The following is a 19,916-nucleotide window of genomic DNA, read 5'->3' on the forward strand; positions in this document are numbered from 1 at the left end:
GAGTGCACAGACGCTGTCACGTTATAGGCTGGCTGAAGGAGGATAAAGAGAGAAAAAATTAAAAAAAAAAGGAGCTCCTGATATATTGATTTATTACTCGCACTGTGATCAGTGATGCGTTTAAGAGAAGTGAAGAAGAGAGTCCAGGCAGGGTGGAGAGTACTGTCGTGGTAGAGGTGGGGTATCTGTGACAGACGGATGGCAGCAAGAGCTTTTCACTCTTGCTGAGACCTGCTAGATGTGTGGTTTGGTGGAGACGGTGGCTCTAAAAAAAAAAAAGACAGAACGCAGAGGTGGAGGCGGCAGTCAATGTTTCCATTGGGGGTGACCGGGATGGAGAGGATGGTAAATGGTAAATGGCCTGTATTTATATAGCGCTTTACTAGTCCCTAAGGACCCCAAAGCGCTTTACATATCCAGTCATCCACCCATTCACGCACACATTCACACACTGGTGATGGCAAGCTACATTGTAGCCACAGCCACCCTGGGGCGCACTGACAGAGGCGAGGCTGCCGGACACTGGCGCCACCGGGCCCTCTGACCACCACCAGTAGGCAACGGGTGAGGTGTCTTGCCCAAGGACACAACGACCGAGACTGTCCAAGCCGGGGCTCGAACCGGCAACCTTCCGATTTCAAGGCGAACTCCCAACTCTTGAGCCACGAGATGAGTAAGATGGGACAGCTCAGGTTGAGCGGTTTGGAGAGAAAGTTCGAGAGGCAAGGTTGAGATGGTTGGGACCATCTTAACTAAAACTAAACTTAAAACTAAATCTGAAAAACAGTTAGTTAACTAAAAAATTGGAAAACAAAAACTAACTAAACTCACATGAAATTACAGAGGAAATCTGCTTAGTTAGTAATTGTTAGTTTAGTTTAAACATTTTTTCTAATGACAACTTGCCTGATGAGGCATTGATGGAGGTGTTTACTGAGACTTTGGATATCTACAAGAAGCTGTCAGCAGTTAATGGACTCTATATTGTTGTTTATTATGAAATATTCTCTATGTGGTTCTTAGTTTGTTTAGTCTTTACTTTTTCATCTTATATTTCCTTATTATTTTGAACCTTTGTTTCTTAGTTGAATTTGCTGTTAGTATGAGAGCTTATTAGTTCCTTTCATCACTTTGTCCCCATTTCAGGTTTATTACCGTCTGTGTTTACAGTCTGTCTACAGAGTCTCCATTTGGGTCATCTCATTCAACAGTTTACGACTATAATCAGTATGAATTGAATGCTCCAATTATGTTTTTAAATAAACCTTTTAAGTGGCAGTGCAGTGCCGTTGTAAAGTAAGAAATGCCACAATTATTTGTGCTGTTTATGCTCTAGGTAGCCCTTAACACACTTTTAATGCAATCAGCCAAAATTATAATATTTCCAAAGCCTTAAATACACCAAAACCTTTCCTATAGCCAAACCATTGTTTTTATTTGTGTTCTGTAAAGTCTCTTTATAGTCACAATGGAGATAATAACACTAGCGCCCAGAGTATAAACACCCCAAAATACAAGTATTTAAAGGAAAATGCAATACATTTGCAAGTAGAGCAAATAATTTGTGAACATTTATTTTCTCTAACCTTCATCTGTTCTGTACTGTGCTCTACTGTATAAACTGTTTCTGTGTGAGTACATTACAGTATCACAGAGACAGCTTTTGCTATGTTTTTTTTTTTTAAAACCTATAAAACTGTATGTGTTATGAACATTCATAAAGAAATGTTAATCATACAATGTCCTCATTTCTCTGTTAAAGTAAAACACAAAGAGCCAAAAGAACCTGATAGTGTGGTTTATTATAGGAGATGGCATTGCTTTCTATATTGGTAGAAAATTGCAGTGTGACTTGAACATGACATCATGTCATCTGATAATTTAGGCTCATCATCTGCGGCATCTTCGTGCACTCTTTGTTGTGGTGTAATAGATCTCATATTCACAAGCTGTGGAACATGAAGATATTGAGATTGTTACCACAAACTTGTTCTCACCATTATTTTAAGTGGCAGCGCGTGCCACAACACAGCGTGTGCCGATAGGAACCCTATCAGTGTCTTTGCACCTCCCACAAACACAAACAACACCCTTTTGTGGCCCCCCCAAAGCTGAGATCCGCAGACACCTCTGATGGGTGGGAACAGCTGATTGCATAATGCGCCTCAACATCTGACCAGTAACTTGTTGACACTTACTGACCCTCTGCCTATTTGCTGTTTGGAAGTTCGTCCTCAGTGCAGGTCAACAGGTGAGTTTTCTTCATTATTAACCCTGCTCTGATCAATTATAGTCATTGTTTTTATTTTATTTTTGTTGTAATTGTATATGCTTGATTTAAATATTCTTAACTGAGATAAAAACATCTGGTGTGGATACTCCATCATTAATTAATAAATGAGGATGTATTCATTTTTTGTTGGTTAGCTGCCTTCTTCTTCTTGTTGCTTTGTGCGTCAGTATTTAAATGTATTTAAAGTAATTAACCAAACAATCATAAGGTGAAAAAATTATTTGACCTACTTTTGTGGTTTAAATGGAAGTAGCAGTTAAAGATAACATCAGACTTCAAGAGAAAACCCAGACTTCACAACAACTGCTTCCCACACTATTTCTGCTGACTACAAAAATAATGTGGGAAATCATAGAACCTGTTCCGGTAGCCAACTAAACTACACATACAGGTGCTCACCAGCAAATTACAATATACATCAGTACATTTGTGTGGTAGAGTGTGCTTTAGTGAGTATTTTTCCTGAGTCTGAAAAACTTTTCGGACTCAGGAAATAATGGCCATTAACCAAAAAGAAACGTCTGTTTTATCGGATTATTTGAAAGCTTCCATGGTAATCAGACTCAGCTGATGATGCAAGTAAGTAGCTCTTACGTGCCTGCAGAGTTAAGATAAGCGGCTGCTCCATGCCGCACCCAGGAGGAGGCACCTACTGCTTTCTAAGCTGAGCCATTACCAGTCAAGTTGCCATTACCAGTTAACATCATTTTGCATTTTTGCATTTTTTGCATTTTTGCATGTTAAGCTAAGGCATGAGCTTTAGATCATTTGTGAAGGGAGTTAGGGAATTACCATATAGTGTATTTGACTAAAACAGGCTATTTTTACCTAAAGTAATTAAATAAATAAATCTGGGTTGTATCACAGAGACTCTATGCTATGTAATTTATAATCTTCACCCACGTAAGGCAAAATCTTCTGTCCCATCTTCTGTCTTAACCCAGAGTAAGAACAGCTTCAGTATCATGGCTGCCTTCCTCCATCACTGCCCCTTCCTCAAGTTGGCTCCAAAGCCGGCTTTAAGGAGAACCGGAGCCGCCTTGCTGTCTCTTGCGAATCACTGCCCCCTCATCGCTCATCAGATCACCGTGAGCGGCCCGGGCTCTCTGGAAGCCAAGCTGAACGTCTCGGCCCCCAAACCCCAGGATCAACAGCTTCCCACAGCTGAACAAAGGAGGCTCTTTGCTCAAACTGCTACTCAGGTGGCTGTGTCCGTATCAAAGGGATGCCCTTTTGTCAGCTCCCAGATTGGAATGGTCCGAGCCAGCCCTGAAGTACAGGAGGATGTTCAAGAAAGTGGTAGGAATTAAGTACCTGCAGCGATGCTGTCATCAGAGTAGCAGAATTTGAGCTTTAATAGAAGAAAATCTGACGAATTACAAAAATAGGGGACAAAATATTTATAAATTTGACACAATCACACTCCTCTCTGACAGGTTTGATGGCTTCTCTGAAAGGAGTAAAGGATTCTGCGTGCCCAACTTCAGCTCAACCCAACAGTGTTACCCACCTCCTCAAAGACAACATGGGTATGTTATACAAATAAAAGGGCTTTACCCCTCCAGGCATTTCATTGTAATATTCTGTGGTAAATATTCAGCAATAAAAAGCTGTCTATTGGATGCTGTAGAGTAACTGAAGCCCAGTCAAAACTATTCTTTCCACAGCTGGCCCCAGCTATGACTATGATCAGTTCTTCATGGAGAAGATTGCTGTGAAAAAGAAGGACCACACATACAGAGTCTTCAAGACAGTGAACAGGAGTGCTGAGGTCTTCCCGTTTGCTGAGGATTACTCCATTTCTGGGCGGGAAGGCTCCCAGGTGTCCGTCTGGTGCAGCAATGACTATCTAGGAATGAGTCGGCACCCACGGGTCTTCAGCGCCATCAGGTAACAGGACCCAGCAAATATCATATTACTTTTCAGCGGCTCAAAATTTTAATCTATGCACTACTTGGTTTTGGACCACATATTTGCAGATACTGTTTGGATTTGAGTAATTAATTATCCTTATGGCGATACAAAGCTGTAGACTGTCTTGGGTAATCTTATGTTTAAATTGCATCATTCTTGCAAGAAGTGAAACCAAATAAACTCAAAGGACTCGAGAATTTGACGGAAAAACATAAGCATACTGGGCACAGTGTAGAAGATATGCGATTCACTTCAGTTTAATGCAGTTTTATTTATCTATTTTAAGGTATGCTTATAGAGAGAAAACCCCAACAATCAGAAGGCTCCCTTTGAGCAAGCATTTGGCAACAGTGGGAAAGAAAAACTCCATTTTAACAGGAAGAAACTGCCAGCAGAATCAGACTCCGAGATTTCCATTTGCAATGACTGGTAAATGGTGAGGGGCAGAAGACCGGCTGTAGAAGAGAGACAGAGATTAATAATAACTAAAGACTGAATGCAAAGTGGTGTGTAAACACACAGAGAGTGTGATCCACCCCGGACTATAAACTTTATCAAAAAGGAACATTTCAACCCTACTCTTAAAAACAGAGAGTGTGTCTGTCTCGCAAGTCGAAACAGGGAGCTGGTTTCATTGTTTTGTATCTGGGCTTGATGTTGTACCTTTTTGTTGTGGATGTCCACAGAGATGCTCTGGACAAGCATGGTGCAGGAGCTGGTGGGACGAGGAACATTTCAGGCACCAGCAACTTCCATGTGTCTCTGGAGAAGGAGCTTGCCGAGCTACACCAGAAAGATGCAGCGTTGGTCTTCTCCTCCTGCTTTGTGGCAAATGACTCCACCCTCTTCACTCTGGCTAAGATGCTGCCAGGTAAAAAATTACCTCAACATTAAAATCAATGTTAACTATTTATTAGTTATTTAGCAGTTAGCAGTTGTTTTTTATTTGTTTAATGATCTATTCACTGTTTTGTACAGGGTGCGAGATCTACTCCGATGCTGGGAACCACGCATCCATGATTCAGGGCATCAGGAACAGCGGAGCCAAGCGTTTCATCTTCCGCCACAATGACAGTCGACACCTGGAGGAACTGCTCCAACGCTCAGACCCTACGACACCAAAAATAGTGGCGTTTGAGACTGTGCACTCAATGGACGGTGAGAACCACGAAGTCAAACGTTTGAAAAAGCACTTTTGGAAACAAGACTCTTATTTTTCCATTATTTCTTTCTCTCAAGCTGCTTCAGGGGGTCATCAGCTGGAATTATAATACCTTGAAGGAGTTCCCTTCTAAGCAGATGCACCTCCTTTAAAAAGTTCAACAATTATCACCAGTATAAGTTTAAAATGATATTTGATAAAGAGTATTGTATTGTTCTCAGCTCAGTTTTTTCAGCATATTACACCAGTGACAGCTCCATAAAGCACGAGCTGATCATACTTTTAAAAGCAAAAACTGATATTAATCATGTTTTTTAAATTCTTTTATGTGTTCTTTTATGATTTAAATATTTGTTTCCAAAATCTGTGAGAATAACTCACCACATACTTCTTAATCACACATTTTGGATGCGGTGGTTGACAAATTAAAGGAAAAACACCCATCCTTTGACCCTCTACAGTTGAGGGATCCGGTGTCTCTTTTTCGTAAAGTTGCTGTGAGTGATTAATTAGTCTTTGCTTAAACATTTTTCTCCAAAAGGGAGTGACCTCTTTATCAATGAAAACTCCCCCATCTACAGTGCACTAGTCACTGAATGGTTTTATGACTCTGAAGATTACATACTGGTAAGTCATAAACCATGGCCTTGAGATTCACCAGTTTTCAATCAAATTTAGCATCATTTGGGCTGACATGTTCTCCACCTCCATCATGAAAACACCAGATCAAGGATCAGCTATTGGAAAAGTTGTGCTTTTTCCTTCAGTATGTCACCTGTTTTAGATCTTAAATACTTGCTACTCTTATACCCTGTTGTTCACCTAAACACCGTTCTAATTTTTCAGGTGCCATATGTCCTCTGGAAGAGCTGTGCGATGTAGCCCATCGTTACGGAGCGCTGACATTTGTTGATGAGGTTCATGCCGTGGGCCTGTACGGAGCCCACGGAGCTGGAGTGGGCGAGAGAGACAACATTATGCACAAGATTGACATTGTTTCTGGAACCTTAGGTGAGTTATCCACTTCTCTCACACCAACAGTTTTGTCCTTTCCAACTCCCATTTACAGCCTCTGCTGCAGTAACTGTCACTGTCGCATTGCCAACAAAGGAGCAATAACTTTTAACAGGCATGATACTGCGCCCCTGTTGGTTCAATAAGGTCAGGAGAGAAGTGAGCTCTCATCACAGGAAGCAGAGGTTTTATCAGCTGAGCGTCAGTTCTACTCCCTCTCTGGCTGTTCTGATAAAACTGTCCACAGGCAGACTGCGTGGTGTCAAACTTGATGCAAGGCTTTTGGTAGAAATCCTTGTGAATTAATCCTGGATTACAACATCAGACTTTTTCAAAGTCTGGTTACAACAGTTCACATGACAGTAAATGAAAAAAATAATGATGAAACTTAACTAAGAAACTGATACAAATTGACTTGGGAGTGTTTTAGCTGGTGTGTTAGAAATATTAAAATTCATTTGATTCAGACTTAATACATTTTGTGTAAATTTTTTATGCATTCTGCTTTTTTCAATGTTTATATATTGATGTCACAATAATCATATTTTTACAATAAAAATGTAAATAACTTAAAAAAAAATTACACCTGTGAAATGTATTAATGTAGAAATAATAAAGTTATACAAAATGGCAATGTAAGAAAAAAAAAGTATGTCATTTTTATTTACACTTAATAAATGCTCTCCCCACCACTTTACATAGAATCTGTCATTTGTTACTATTTCAGGTAAAGCCTTTGGCTGTGTGGGAGGCTACATCGCCAGCAGCGCTGCCCTGGTGGACACAGTGCGCTCCTACGCAGCCGGCTTCATCTTCACAACGGCCCTTCCCCCGATGGTCCTGGCCGGAGCGCTGGAGTCTGTGCGGGTCTTGAAGAGTGAAGAGGGGCAGGCGCTCCGCAGAGCCCACCAGAGGAATGTCAAACACATGAGGCAGCTGCTCATGGATAAAGGCCTACCGGTGGTCAACTGCCCCAGCCACATCATCCCCATTCGGGTAAAAAGATTTAGCACAGCTAAATGGACACTGGATTACAGCCACCGCTATTTCAGTATCACTTGTTAGTTAAACCTGATTTTCCTTATTATATATATTATAATACTTATTCATTTTATAAACCTAGAAAGTACAACGTAGGTCAGATGAAGTCGGGAGGGTAACACAGACTTAGTTATAGTCTTTAATCGTGATTAAATTGCACAAATAAGTAAACAATTAAGTAAACTGAGTCTTAAAATTGTATAATAGGCTTGAACAACTGCATACCAGTTTATTTAATTAGTTTAGAATTTTTTATTATTTTTAACAGATTGAAATTTTGAGTAGAACTAACCAATTAAGCAGCCCATAATTATTCCAGAGATCTAATCTAGACTCTACAGGCTGAGTAAAACGATTCATCCATGTATGCACTACCTAACTGTGCAGAATAAAAGTTTCTCCTAAATGACACGTGCCATCTTTTATGATTTATTTTCCAGGTGGGCAACGCTGAGCTGAACACCAAGGTGTGTGACATCCTTCTGGAGAGGCACAACATCTACGTACAGGCCATCAACTACCCCACAGTGCCTCGTGGTGAGGAGCTGCTGAGACTGGCTCCATCTCCTCATCACAACCCCAAAATGATGGAGTACTTTGTGGGTGAGTGTGAGGCCACTTGCTGTAATTAGGTCAGAGGTGTTCTGCTAAATATCTGGCAAAATATGGGGATAATGGTCAGTGCAAATGTTTTCCCACAAGACATTGTGGCTCTCTTGACATTGACCTGCTCCCCTAAATGACCGTGCTCTATGGGGAGCTTAAAAAATGGCACGTGCTAGAATAATCAGACCAGAACTTTTAAACATTTTAAAAGAAAATAAATATCAACATTTAACTGTTTATTCTTACAAACACTTTTATCATTCACAGGGAAACTGGTGGATGTTTGGCAGGAAGCAGGTCTTCTGCTCAATGGCCCGGCGACCGCTTCCTGCACCTTCTGTGACCGCCCACTGCACTTTGACCTCATGAGTGAGTGGGAGAAGTCCTACTTTGGCAATATGGAACCACAATACATTACTGTGTATGCATAATACCACAGTGAATGTTTCATCTCAGCTACATGAGCAGTATATGCATAAATCTAATGCTATATACATCATACAATGCAAAAAGTCGTAGTAGAGGCACAGTGAAAACTACTTGTGTTTTGACATTATGTTTAATTATTCTCCAATGGCAGCAGTGTGAACTAAATTTCAGTATTTATAATCACATGTACTTCTGAGTGCTAAATTGTGTTTGCCACCATGGATATGATTAAAGATTTGTCTTCATTTGAAAAGCATAAAACCTGCACACTTGGCACTTTCTTATATCACTTATCTAGGTGTGACAGCATTGAACGCTGAATGATTTTGCTTATACATTATGATAGCATAGTTATTGTTTTTTGTGATTATCATATTAATTACATTGCTAATGTTTTATGTCATAAGTGTTTGTGGTGTTAAATATGAATTCACTTACTCCTCTTATAATAAATATTTTTGCTTTGATGTAATCGTAAAGACACTGATGTTAATCCTGTAAGTTTAAACTGAACTTTGAGGGAATAATATGAACAGTAGCAATGGGTGCTCTGGAAGCACCAAACATCCCATGAAATTTAGGAAGCTGAGCATAACAAAATGATTGGGATTAGGTTTTTCTTTTCTTTGTTTCTAATTTTGAGGTAGGACATTGACCTGATTGGAGCTTTTGCGGCTCCACTGGAGATTCTGTGTCCAGTTCACAGTCAACACTAGTTCACGTTGCAAGGATTGGCCACTTCTCGTTTGACTTTTGCCCTCAGTCTGCGGAGCTCTGTGTTCTCACTGTCCAAAAGGAGGCCACATTCAATCAAGGTCCAAGCCTTACTGAGATGTTGCTCCCCATAATGCTGCAGCGCCCCCCGCAGGAAGCACTCAGCCAGAGGCAGTTTTCCTAGCCCAGCCTCCACACACTTGATGGCCTGTTCTCTGTTGAGCTCCAGGGCCCGGATGAAGTCCTCCAGAGCTGGCCCTTCTTTGGAGCAGAGCACCAGGCTGCGACCTCGCAAGCACAAATCCTCCACCCGGACTTGAGGGTGGTCTGAACAGCTGTAGTCAGGTCCATCGTGTTTCTGTATAACTCTGTCCAGATCAGATATAGCCCGCTCATGTAAGCCCAGCTGTGCCAGGCACACAGCCCGCTGGTGAAGATACTCCATTCTCTGACTGCCCCCTGATTGTACTGCCACAGTCAGGAGGGTGAGCGCCTGCTTCCACTGACCACATGATGACACACTGTTGGCCTCCTGAGCTGCTTCCTGTCCCAGTGTACATGTAGTTTAGAGTAGATATGTATCAGATTCACATTATTGACTTTGCCATCTAATTTAGGCATCTAAGATAGTCATTGTGAGATGGTGGACCCGCCACATGTTTGTACTGTATTTTACCATAAATGAAAATACATACATAGAATATATACATACAACTATAACACCCATTGGTTCAATAGAGAGAAATGACATGGGGTTTTTGTAATATCATGGAAATATCCTGACATAAACATTTTTTTTTTTTGATGAAAAATAACGCTGACAAAGCCAGAACAAACAACTTTGGCAGATCTGCTCATCTGGTACTAAATCTGGGTTTCCTGTACACTTACCTGTGCCATGCATTTCCGCTGATTAAATGGGATGAGAGCCAGCAAGAAGTCAAAATAGGATGAATCCTTCTCAGCCAGTTTGCTGAGCCTGCGAGCTGCGCTGCAGTACTTCTTCTGCCAGGCATCCACCACACCCACCCGAGCCTGGGCCACTGCATCTCTTGGCTCCTGGCCAAATATCTGGCACAGATGCACGCCTGCTGATTTGACCTCACCTGGAGCAGGTGGACCATAACAGAAGTATGGATTACTGAGAACAGGGGATGACAGGTGCAATAGTGCTTTTTGTCAAATTGGAAACGTCACACAGCCTAAGCCATAAGCTGCTAGGCAGATGATTTCCAATCCTAGCAAGGATCCGGCTCAGAAAATTTCCCCCACAATCTCACCTTTTGCCAAAAGGATGTCCACATAGAGCAGATGCCATCTGGGGTTTCTACAGTCAGCCCTCATCAAAGCTCCACCAATTATGAAAGCCTCTCTAAGATGCTCTTCATGGCAGGGAACACCATGAGTGGCCACAATATCTGACAGATTGGTACGACAGAACTGATGCAGCCAATCACAGACCAGCTTCTGTGCCCTGTCCTTGAGTGAAAGAATGTCTTTGGTCACTATGTCAGCATTTATCTGAAGTGCTGCCAGGACATCATGAGTACATTCCTAGAGGGAGAACAGAGTTCAAATGTTATACTTTATTTCAACATGCAGTCCAACATGCATATCATACTTTTCATAATTTTTCTAGACCATGTTAATAAGTGTTAGCATAAGACTGGTATATTTATAAAGATCACAATTCTGTGGCACCCCTTTTTCAAACAGATTTCCCCAGAAAGCCACAAGGTGTCGCTTTATGTTTAGGGGAAAACTCAAATTAGGTTAAAGGCTCAATGATACGAAGAGAGAAAGTAGCCTTGGAAACCTTGGCATTAATTTTTATTCTTAATTCAACATTAGGGTCCCTGTGGGGCATTTCACCGAAAGTGATTTTATTATTACAATATTATAAAACTGAAGCAATTTCTCTAAACACAGACTGATAAATTAACACTTTAATATCAAGGAGGCAAGGTGTAAGAGTAATATGATATACGCTCTCCAGGCTACACCAAAAGGGCTTTAAACTAGCTACCACTGTTACATTTAGTCAGGTCCTGGGTTCATTTTCTGCAATTACTGAAAATAAATACTGAAAATGTCTTTTAAGAGACATTTCTCAGGTCCACCAGAAGAAAAAAAACATATGTGGTGAGGCTTTATCCCATTATATAATTGTACAGGGAGTGCAGAATTATTACGCAAATGAGTATTTTGTCCACATCATCCTCTTCATGCATGTTGTCTTACTCCAAGCTGTATAGGCTCGAAAGCCTACTACCAATTAAGCATATTAGGTGATGTGCATCTCTGTAATGAGAAGGGGTGTGGTCTAATGACATCAACACCCTATATCAGGTGTGCATAATTATTAGGCAACGTCCTTTCCTTTGGCAAAATGGGTCAAAAGAAGGACTTGACAGGCTCAGAAAAGTCAAAAATACTGAGATATCTTGCAGAGGGATGCAGCAGTCTCAAAATTGCAAAGCTTCTGAAGCGTGATCATCGAAATGTCTGTGAAGGTTCTCAGTCATCCAGGTCATCGTAGTCAAAGGAGCTTGCAAAGAAAAGCGTCTGGACTTCATCATCGAACATTCAAGCGTTTCATTCAAAATAGTCAACAGGGTCGCAAGAAGCGTGTGGAAAAACCAAGGCGCAAAATAACTGCCCATGAACTGAGAAAAGTCAAGCGTGCAGCTGCCAAGATGCCACTTGCCACCAGTTTGGCCATATTTCAGAGCTGCAACATCACTGGAGTGCCCAAAAGCACAAGGTGTGCAATACTCAGAGACATGGCCAAGGTAAGAAAGGCTGAAAGACGACCACCACTGAACAAGACACACAAGCTGAAACGTCAAGACTGGGCCAAGAAATATCTCAAGACTGGTTTTTCTAAGGTTTTATGGACTGATGAAATGAGAGTGAGTCTTGATGGGCCAGATGGATGGGCCCGTGGCTGGATTGGTAAAGGGCAGAGAGCTCCAGTCCAACTCAGATGCCAGCAAGGTGGAGGTGGAGTACTGGTTTGGGCTGGTATCATCAAAGATGAGCTTGTGGGGCCCTTTCGGGTTGAGGATGGAGTCAAGCTCAACTCCCAGTCCTACTGCCAGTTTCTGGAAGACACCTTCTTCAAGCAGTGGTACAGGAAGAAGTCTGCATCCTTCAAGAAAAACATGATTTTCATGCAGGACAATGCTCCATCACACGCGTCCAAGTACTCCACAGCGTGGCTGGCAAGAAAGGGTATAAAAGAAGAAAAACTAATGACATGGCCACCTTGTTCACCTGATCTGAGCCCCATTGAGAACCTGTGGTCCATCATCAAATGTGAGATTTACAAGGAGGGAAAACAGTACACCTCTCTGAACAGTGTCTGGGAGGCTGTGGTTGCTGCTGCACGCAATGTTGATGGTGAACAGATCAAAACACTGACAGAATCCATGGATGGCAGGCTTTTGAGTGTCCTTGCAAAGAAAGGTGGCTATATTGGTCGCTGATTTGTTTTTGTTTTGTTTTTGAATGTCAGAAATGTATATTTGTGAATGTGGAGATGTTATATTGGTTTCACTGGTAAAAATAAATAATTGAAATGGGTATATATTTGTTTTTTGTTAAGTTGCCTAATAATTATGCACAGTAATAGTCACCTGCACACAGATATCCCCCTAAAATAGCTAAAACTAAAAACAAACTAAAAACTACTTCCAAAAACATTCAGCTTTGATATTAATGAGTTTTTTGGGTTCATTGAGAACATGGTTGTTGTTCAATAATAAAATTATTCCTCAAAAATACAACTTGCCTAATAATTCTGCACTCCCTGTATGTTTTAAAGCTATGATTGTTGCTTAAATTATTCGAATGCTTAAATTCCTGTTATCAGGAAAGCCCAGAGGAGAACATTTTATTTAATAATTGTACAATAATTTAGTTTGACTTAATAGTAAGGAATCTCAGGTTGTTTTACGCTACAGCTGTTTCACAAGCAACATATCACTCAAGCACTTAGCTGTAACCACCTGAACAAAAAGGGCAATAGTATCGAGTTTCAATGATAGATAAGACTAGAGGAAAAAAAAAACCTTTTGTTGATTCAGCATGAGATATGTGAAACCTCTTCCACAGAGGGCATGCACGTGTTTCGGATGCTCCTTCAGAATGGCACTGAAGTCAAATATGGCTGTTTTTCGCTGACCCAGCAAAGCGTAGCACCTCGCTCTTTCTAGTAGTGATTCAGCTGCCTCGCCACCTGAGAAAAACAATGAATTGACTGTTTTTATATGTATGTGTAATCTCATTTTAGTGTCAGTTTCAATATTTGTGTAAAATAAATCATAGATTCAAATACACACAGTAGAAGTTGGTTTCAGGTCTTATGTTTAACCACAAAAGATGTGTGGTTAAATAATGCATGGCTAATCTACCTACGGATGAGGACATAATGCTCAGTTCATTCATTTCTCCCAATGATATTTAAAATTCCAGTTAAAATTATTTCTATTTGGACACAATAACAGAATTATTTCAGAAAGAAACAAGAATTACCACAGTCAATATAATTAGCCCCCTTAAAAACTCAAAGCCCAAACCACTGATGTGATATAATGTAGTTTAACATTGTAATGCTCAAGGCTTGTAAAAATGGCAAACAGTATAAAAACTTCAGCAAGGCTTTGAGCTGTCACTTGAAAAACCATCATGCCAAAAACACAAAAATCAGTTTAGCTTGAGAAAAAAAAATCTTGATGTGCATAAAGCAGGAGATGGAGTGGACTGGAGTGATAAGCATCATTAAGAAATTCTAAGAGAGCCACACAATACAGAACAAGCCTGGTAGAGGTAGGAAGCAAACGATTTCAATGACTCTGGAAAAAAAAAACTACTGAGAGAGATATGTAAAGACACTTGTGAATGACTTAGCCAAGTTGGGAAATGTAGTCTCAAAAAAGACAGTCACTGCAGCCCTGCACAGGAATAGACTGCAAGAAAAAAACTCCACCACTGCACAAGAGACACTTTCAAATAAGACTGTAATATACTAAAGACACCCTGCAGAAAGAATATGCTGCCTGTAAACTAGAGCTCTTTGGCCAAAGAGACGCTGCTGTATAACCCAACGAACACTGTACCCAGAGAAAAACACAGCGGTGGGAGTAATATGCTGTGGGGATGCTTCAGTGCGGCTTGAAATAGGAATCTCGTCACAGTGGAAGGAATCACAAACTAAGATGGATTTGTGAAGATTTTAAAAGAACACCTCAACCAATCAGCAGCAAAACTGGGTCTGGGTCATCACTTTGTCTGACATGATAACGACCCAAAATATATGGGACTCCAGGTGAAGAACTAATTCCAGGAGACCAAAGTGAATGTTATTGACTGGCTTGTAAAAAGCCCTGATTTCAGACTTGTTGAAAACTATAATAAACGACTACACACTACACAAAAATGATGCCCAACTAACTGTTAGCATCATGGAGGCTAATAATTTGACTCTGGCAGTTATTGTGAATAATTTCGTTTCTATGTCCAAAGTAAAAGACATCGCAAAAGTTCATCGTAATTTTTTTTTCTCCCATGTCCCTTGCGGGGCTCCGTAAAAATCAACTAATCATCCAAAATAAAAATAGGATGTTTGGAAAAGCTGTGTCAAAAAGTTGTCTCTCTGTTTACCGGCATCTGGAAATACTTTTTAAAAAATGAAATTTTCATTGTGGGCGTAATTATTCTATCCTCATCTGTAATTTGTGTTATGTTCTGCAAGACATTTTAAAGTGAAATCTAAAAAAAGCTTGGGTTTTGTGCTGAATTCCACAAATCATTACTCCAGTCTGCATGCAACAACCAACAATGTTAATACTATCAATAGTTAGCAACAGATCAGTACCAAATATCAACAACTCATCAAACAGATTCTATTCACCAGAGGCCATAATTGCAATGGAGAGATATGCCACAGCCTCTCTGACAGCACATTCCTCGCTTGCTCGGTCCAAAATGCGTTTTGCAGCTGAGTGGGAGTGTCCCTGCAGCAGTGCTCTGTCTTTCTGTTGTGCCACTGCCAACAGGGGGCGCAAGCAGCTGGTATCACCACACAAGATGAGCTTTTTCAGCAGCTACAGGAAAAAATTGACAGACATGAAGAGTAAATCAGGACTATTCGGTGGTTAAAATCATTGTTAACATTTTTTTTAAACTCAAAGCTACACTTTTCAAAACAAAACTGTAGCTACCGCACACTGAAATCAGACATTTGGATGCTTATCAGGTAATTTTAGAAGTGAATTGATCGCTGAAGATTTTTTCACATTTGAGCCCTCATAGCTCCTTATATCATGAATGTAATTACTTTGAAGGTGCATCCAGAAATTATTCAAAGGAAACTAGTTAAATAAACAAAGGTGTTTCCCCAAAACTACTAATAATGAACTACACTCTGCTTTCACTCAGCTTCCTGCTTTATTTATATATGTTTTACAAAATAAGCAAGTGTGAAATTAGGTTTCCTAAACAGGAAACAAAAAATCCTGAATCCATTTAAACATGAAAAATTGGTACCTCAAACTTATATACCTGATTGGTGTCATAAAGAAAGCCTCTGTGCAGCTGCAGCAAAGCAAGGCGAGCCAAGATAGGTGCCCGAGGATTGGTGGGCCCGATGGACAGCAGCAATCGGTAAGCCTCCTCCACCCGACCAAGCTGGTACAAGGCATCTGCTGCCAAGATCTGAGGCCCATCGGCACTGGGCTGGAGCTCCATCAGCAACAGAGCAAGGGAATGGACACCAGCAGGAGTCCTAACGTACAAAGCAGAAAAAAAACACAACGGGACAACAATCACACTGAGAAAACACACAACAAAGACCATACCATGCAATAAAGTAGACTTTTCCTGCTGTGACATGCCAAAATATTTTCTCTGAGAAAGCATTGCTCAGTAAACCATATCTAAAACAAACATACCTTGATCTGTGGTTGTCCCTCTTTGATAGGGTCTGCATATGTTCCTCCTTTTGGTGCTGTTGGGAGTCTTCACCAGAACTGGACTTGGGTTTGTGATCTCTAGACCCTTCAAGCATGAATCGTCCCTGCTCCAGCAGAACAGTAAACAGCAGCCCACGGTAGTTCCAGGGTACCAAGCAGCGCACAGCAAATGCTGTTTCCTGAGCATGCAGCCTGCTGGCTGTCACATAGTCTAAAGCAGTCAGGTAGTTTAAGCCACCCATCATTCGCAGGAGGCCCCTGCCACAAAGTGCTCGCACACAGCTGGATGGGTGGGGGGCATTGTGTTCAATCACAGCCTGAAAGTCTTCTAATGCACCCTTCTGGTCATCAGAGAGCAATCGTGCATATCCGCGAAGGACGTGGACCGTGCTTTGATAGCTCTGCTGACCTTGTGCGGCAGCTAGCTGGCTGCAGATAGAGAGGGCCTCTTTGTGCTCTCCTCTGAGGAGAAGACAATCAGCCAGTCGGACCCGCAACTCTCTGTCTCCCCCACCAGGTTCTAAATGGCACAGGGTCCGTAACTGAGTGATAACAGGGTCCAGAAGTTCAACTCCTTCAGTAGATCGCAGATCTGCCCGGACAAGGACCTGATCTCTGTAATCAGACAGGCCTCTCTCCGCCTGCTGACGGAGATGGTTGCAAGCTGCCACCCCAGTTCCCTGATCTTTGAACAGCTTTTGGAAGTAAATTCGGGCAGTGGCTGGGTGAGTCTCAAATGCTTTCCCCAAATCTGAGCACTCCTCTGCAATCTTTCCACCTGCTGAAAAGCAAGCAGCTGCTCGGCTTGTCAAGAGTCTGGCTGTCCTCTCAGGAGTTTCTTGGAGCAATTTTTCTATAGTACTCTCTGGTATTTTCTGGCCATGAGCATACTGCAAGAGGGAAGAGTATGCCTCTGCACTGTCCATAAACCTGCCCATCAAAAACAAATATGCTGCATTGAGTTCCTGTACTTCTTTGTTACTAGGTGAAATAGACAGCAAAAACTCAATAACAGTAGCAGAAGTTTCTTCTTCAAGCTTGTCATTGTCCTTTGTTCCCACTCTCCACTTGCTGTCAACTACCAGAGTGGGATGTATGAGCATGATTTGTTCTGCAAAGGCCTTCACTATTTTGGGTAAGTATCCCGCTTGTCTGCTCTTCACCAGTGTGACAGTTTCAGACTTGCTATTCCGGTAAGCTTTGAGGTAAATCTTTAGTCCCTTTAACCTGTGAGATTCTGATAACAAGCAGGCGAGGGCTCGAGTTATCTCTAACAAAACATGAGTTGAACCCTCTGGAGGAAGGTTCCGCTTCCCTTCAAGCATAGCAGTGCAACGAGCAAGAATCTCCTCACAGGCATGCGTGTCACTCTGAAGAAGAGACTCCATTTTGTAAATGGTGGCTAACAGATTGTTGGGACTGAGTGTGGAGAGGAAAACAGCAGCAAGACCTTTATTAAGACCCTCTGCAGGCTGATTCTTCACATGACTGTCAAGCCAGCCCTCTAGAGTAGCGATCACCAAATCCAGACCGGACTTATCCAGTTTTCTCATGTGGGACACCGCAGAGGTGGCGTGAGTCCTGAAGGCAGACATGTACAAGGAGGTGGCTCTCTCCAGCTCACCGCTCCGAAGGAACTTGTCTCCTTCCTTACATATCTCTGAAATATTGACTCCAGGTCGAACCAAAGCAGTCATGATTGCTCAAATGGCGGGATTGTTCATGGCTGTTGAAAGCAATTACAACATTGTAGTCTAATGGTTAACGGAGGAAATGAGGATAAAATATATCTGTCACATGTTGAAATGTAAAAAAAGAAAAAGAAGAAGAAGTAATAAAAACAAGCATAAACAAGCACCTTTACTCTTCAACATAGAGTTCATAATTCCATCAATTTCGACAAGATCCCCAACACCATTATTTGAAATACAGCACCAAACCACGACAGAGCCTCCATCATGCTTTACAGAATGCTGTAGAGACTCATTGTTGTACTCTCTAGACCTCTTCTGCACATACTGACAAAGATTTGAACCAAAAGATTTGAAATTTGGATTGATCTTCTGATCTTCAGTCCAGTTCTTGTGTAATTTGCAATATCTCAGCCTTTTCTCCTAGTTTCCCTCGACAGCCTCCCATACACAAAAGCCATTTCTGATCAAGCTTTGATGAATAATATCATATGAACTGAAAAGCCAGATCCATCTCTCAGTTCCTGTGACAAATCTATGGTGGATTTCCCCCCCTGTTTCTTAATTCTTATCTTCTTTCTTAAGATACTGTTCATCTCCTGTAATTCTTTTTAGACCTGCCACTTCTTCTTTTCTCCTACTACTAGTGCGGACTCCTGAGTTTTTTATTCAGGATATTTCACATAAGTACAGATTATTCAGGATTTTAGGTAAGATATTGTTATACTGAGTTATACTGATTACTCAGTATGGAACATTTATCAACTAATAGATCTTTGAGAATCACAATTGTTGGTGCAAAAATACAATTGTTTTATTTTTGGTATTTTTAAAAATATATTTAACTAAAGAAAAACACATTATGTTTTATGACAGGCTGCTAGTAAAAAAAAAAGATAAAATTGCTAATTTTTCTGTTATGTGTAGACACAACACTAGTTCAACTCTTGGGTTAGAAGACTTTTTATGCTTTTTATTGCATTGTTAAGTTGTTCAAAATAACCGAAAAAAAAATTTTATTTATCTGAAAATTATCAGGTACAAAAACTGGAGTGAAAAGGTGTGAAAAAGTAGCCAACATCCAAAAAGAAAAAAACTTTGAAAGACCTTCAGAAAGCCTGGAGAACTATTCCTCAGTAACACTGTAAAAATTAAAAATGAAAAAAAAAAAGTCTTGTATGAAGGTAAGTATGTTGCTTAAATTTGTTACTTGGATGCCAAATTTAAAGACATAAGGAGTGGCTTGAAACTTTTGCACAGTGTTTTCTATTATTTATAACTATGTATTTGTATTGTTCTGACTTGATATTAGTTTGGTGAAATTTTACGCACACACAAAATAAGATTACCATTGACAAAAGAAGAAAAACTTTATCTACTGCAAAGGGAACTGGTAAAATAAAATCGACTTGACTGGATTTGTACCAGTGGCTTTTATTGAGCCATTGTTAACCTACCTGTTACTGCGGCTTTTTTGACAACAACAGTATACTGAATCCCTCAAGACTTAAAAATGTCTTTAAAATTCTATTTCACGGGTAGCGTCAACTTATTGTCTTGAATTAGACGTCCCGACAAAAGAAAACTGTCCTCCATGTTTGTAATTCAATAGCTATCCAGGTCAACGCTCACAAAACAGAAGCTGCAGCGGAATTTTTTCAAGTGTGTAACAGGTGGCACTGAGACAGCATAATATATATTTATATAATAATAATAAGAAACCACACATACACAAACCACAAAAACCTTTTTGTCTCGACAAACTCCTCCAGGCTGTGTCGCGTCTCTTCTCAGGACGGGACGGTTTACGTCGCCAGCTGTTGTTTTTGAGAATCCGGGTCCGGTTGCCAATAGAAACCATTAACCCTCGTGCTTACTTGAAAACCACAGAAAACGTAGGAAGCCTGCAGCTTCCTTATTGGCGACACTGCGTAAAATTGTTGATAAAAATCTCCTGCTCCTTCACGCTAACTCGGCGTTAGCGCTTAAAGATATGCTGCTGGGAGCACGAAAAACGGTGCGAAAGGGGGGAAATATGTCATTTGGAAATACCTCCAAAGAGCCGTTCATTTTCCTAC

The 19,916-nt window shown here is 40.9% G+C and overlaps 2 protein-coding genes across 3 annotated transcripts; one reads left to right on the plus strand and one right to left on the minus strand.

Annotated features, from left to right (window-relative positions):
• Positions 1-1,912: 1,912 nt before the first annotated feature.
• LOC146684155 (5-aminolevulinate synthase, erythroid-specific, mitochondrial-like) lies at positions 1,913-8,926 on the plus strand. Its single transcript, XM_085444892.1, has 10 exons — positions 1,913-2,251; positions 3,238-3,592; positions 3,730-3,822; positions 3,961-4,183; positions 4,894-5,078; positions 5,186-5,365; positions 6,216-6,380; positions 7,111-7,379; positions 7,865-8,027; positions 8,298-8,926. The coding sequence occupies exons 2-10, from the start codon at positions 3,259-3,261 to the stop codon at positions 8,459-8,461; spliced, it is 1,776 nt and encodes a 591-aa protein (XP_085301018.1). The 5' UTR covers positions 1,913-2,251; positions 3,238-3,258; the 3' UTR covers positions 8,462-8,926.
• On the minus strand, positions 8,584-19,632 carry ttc34 (tetratricopeptide repeat domain 34). 2 transcript variants are annotated; one of them, XM_085444890.1, is made up of 8 exons: positions 19,570-19,632; positions 16,127-17,873; positions 15,738-15,960; positions 15,088-15,280; positions 13,247-13,413; positions 10,454-10,727; positions 10,065-10,279; positions 8,584-9,717 (listed from the first exon to the last, which is right to left on the minus strand). In XM_085444890.1, exons 2-8 carry the CDS (start codon positions 17,842-17,844, stop codon positions 9,172-9,174), a joined length of 3,336 nt encoding a protein of 1,111 aa, XP_085301016.1. In that variant the 5' UTR covers positions 17,845-17,873; positions 19,570-19,632; the 3' UTR covers positions 8,584-9,171. The 2 variants fall into 2 exon arrangements, with proteins under 2 accessions (XP_085301016.1, XP_085301017.1); XM_085444891.1 differs by lacking the exon at positions 19,570-19,632 and having other exon boundaries at positions 16,127-18,016.
• Between the last annotated feature and the right edge of the window lie 284 nt (positions 19,633-19,916).

The sequence above is a fragment of the Copadichromis virginalis genome, linkage group LG20 (assembly GCF_057382275.1).
Source record: "Copadichromis virginalis isolate Kocher_CV1m ecotype Utaka linkage group LG20, C_Virginalis_male_GT1.1, whole genome shotgun sequence".
NCBI classification, from domain to species: domain Eukaryota; kingdom Metazoa; phylum Chordata; class Actinopteri; order Cichliformes; family Cichlidae; genus Copadichromis; species Copadichromis virginalis.

Coding starts and splice junctions, on each gene's coding strand:
- LOC146684155 (XM_085444892.1), top strand. CDS start 3,259: ATGGCTGCCTTCCTCCATCACTGCCCCTTCCTCAAGTTGGCTCCAAAG. Junction 4,184..4,893: donor CGGGTCTTCAGCGCCATCAG/GTAACAGGACCC, acceptor GGATGTCCACAG/AGATGCTCTGGACAAGCATG. Junction 7,380..7,864: donor GCCACATCATCCCCATTCGG/GTAAAAAGATTT, acceptor TTTATTTTCCAG/GTGGGCAACGCTGAGCTGAA.
- ttc34 (XM_085444890.1), bottom strand. CDS start 17,844: ATGACTGCTTTGGTTCGACCTGGAGTCAATATTTCAGAGATATGTAAG. Junction 10,728..13,246: donor TCATGCTGAATCAACAAAAG/GTTTTTTTTTTC, acceptor TTCTCCCTCTAG/GAATGTACTCATGATGTCCT. Junction 10,280..10,453: donor GGACATCCTTTTGGCAAAAG/GTGAGATTGTGG, acceptor CACCTGCTCCAG/GTGAGGTCAAATCAGCAGGC.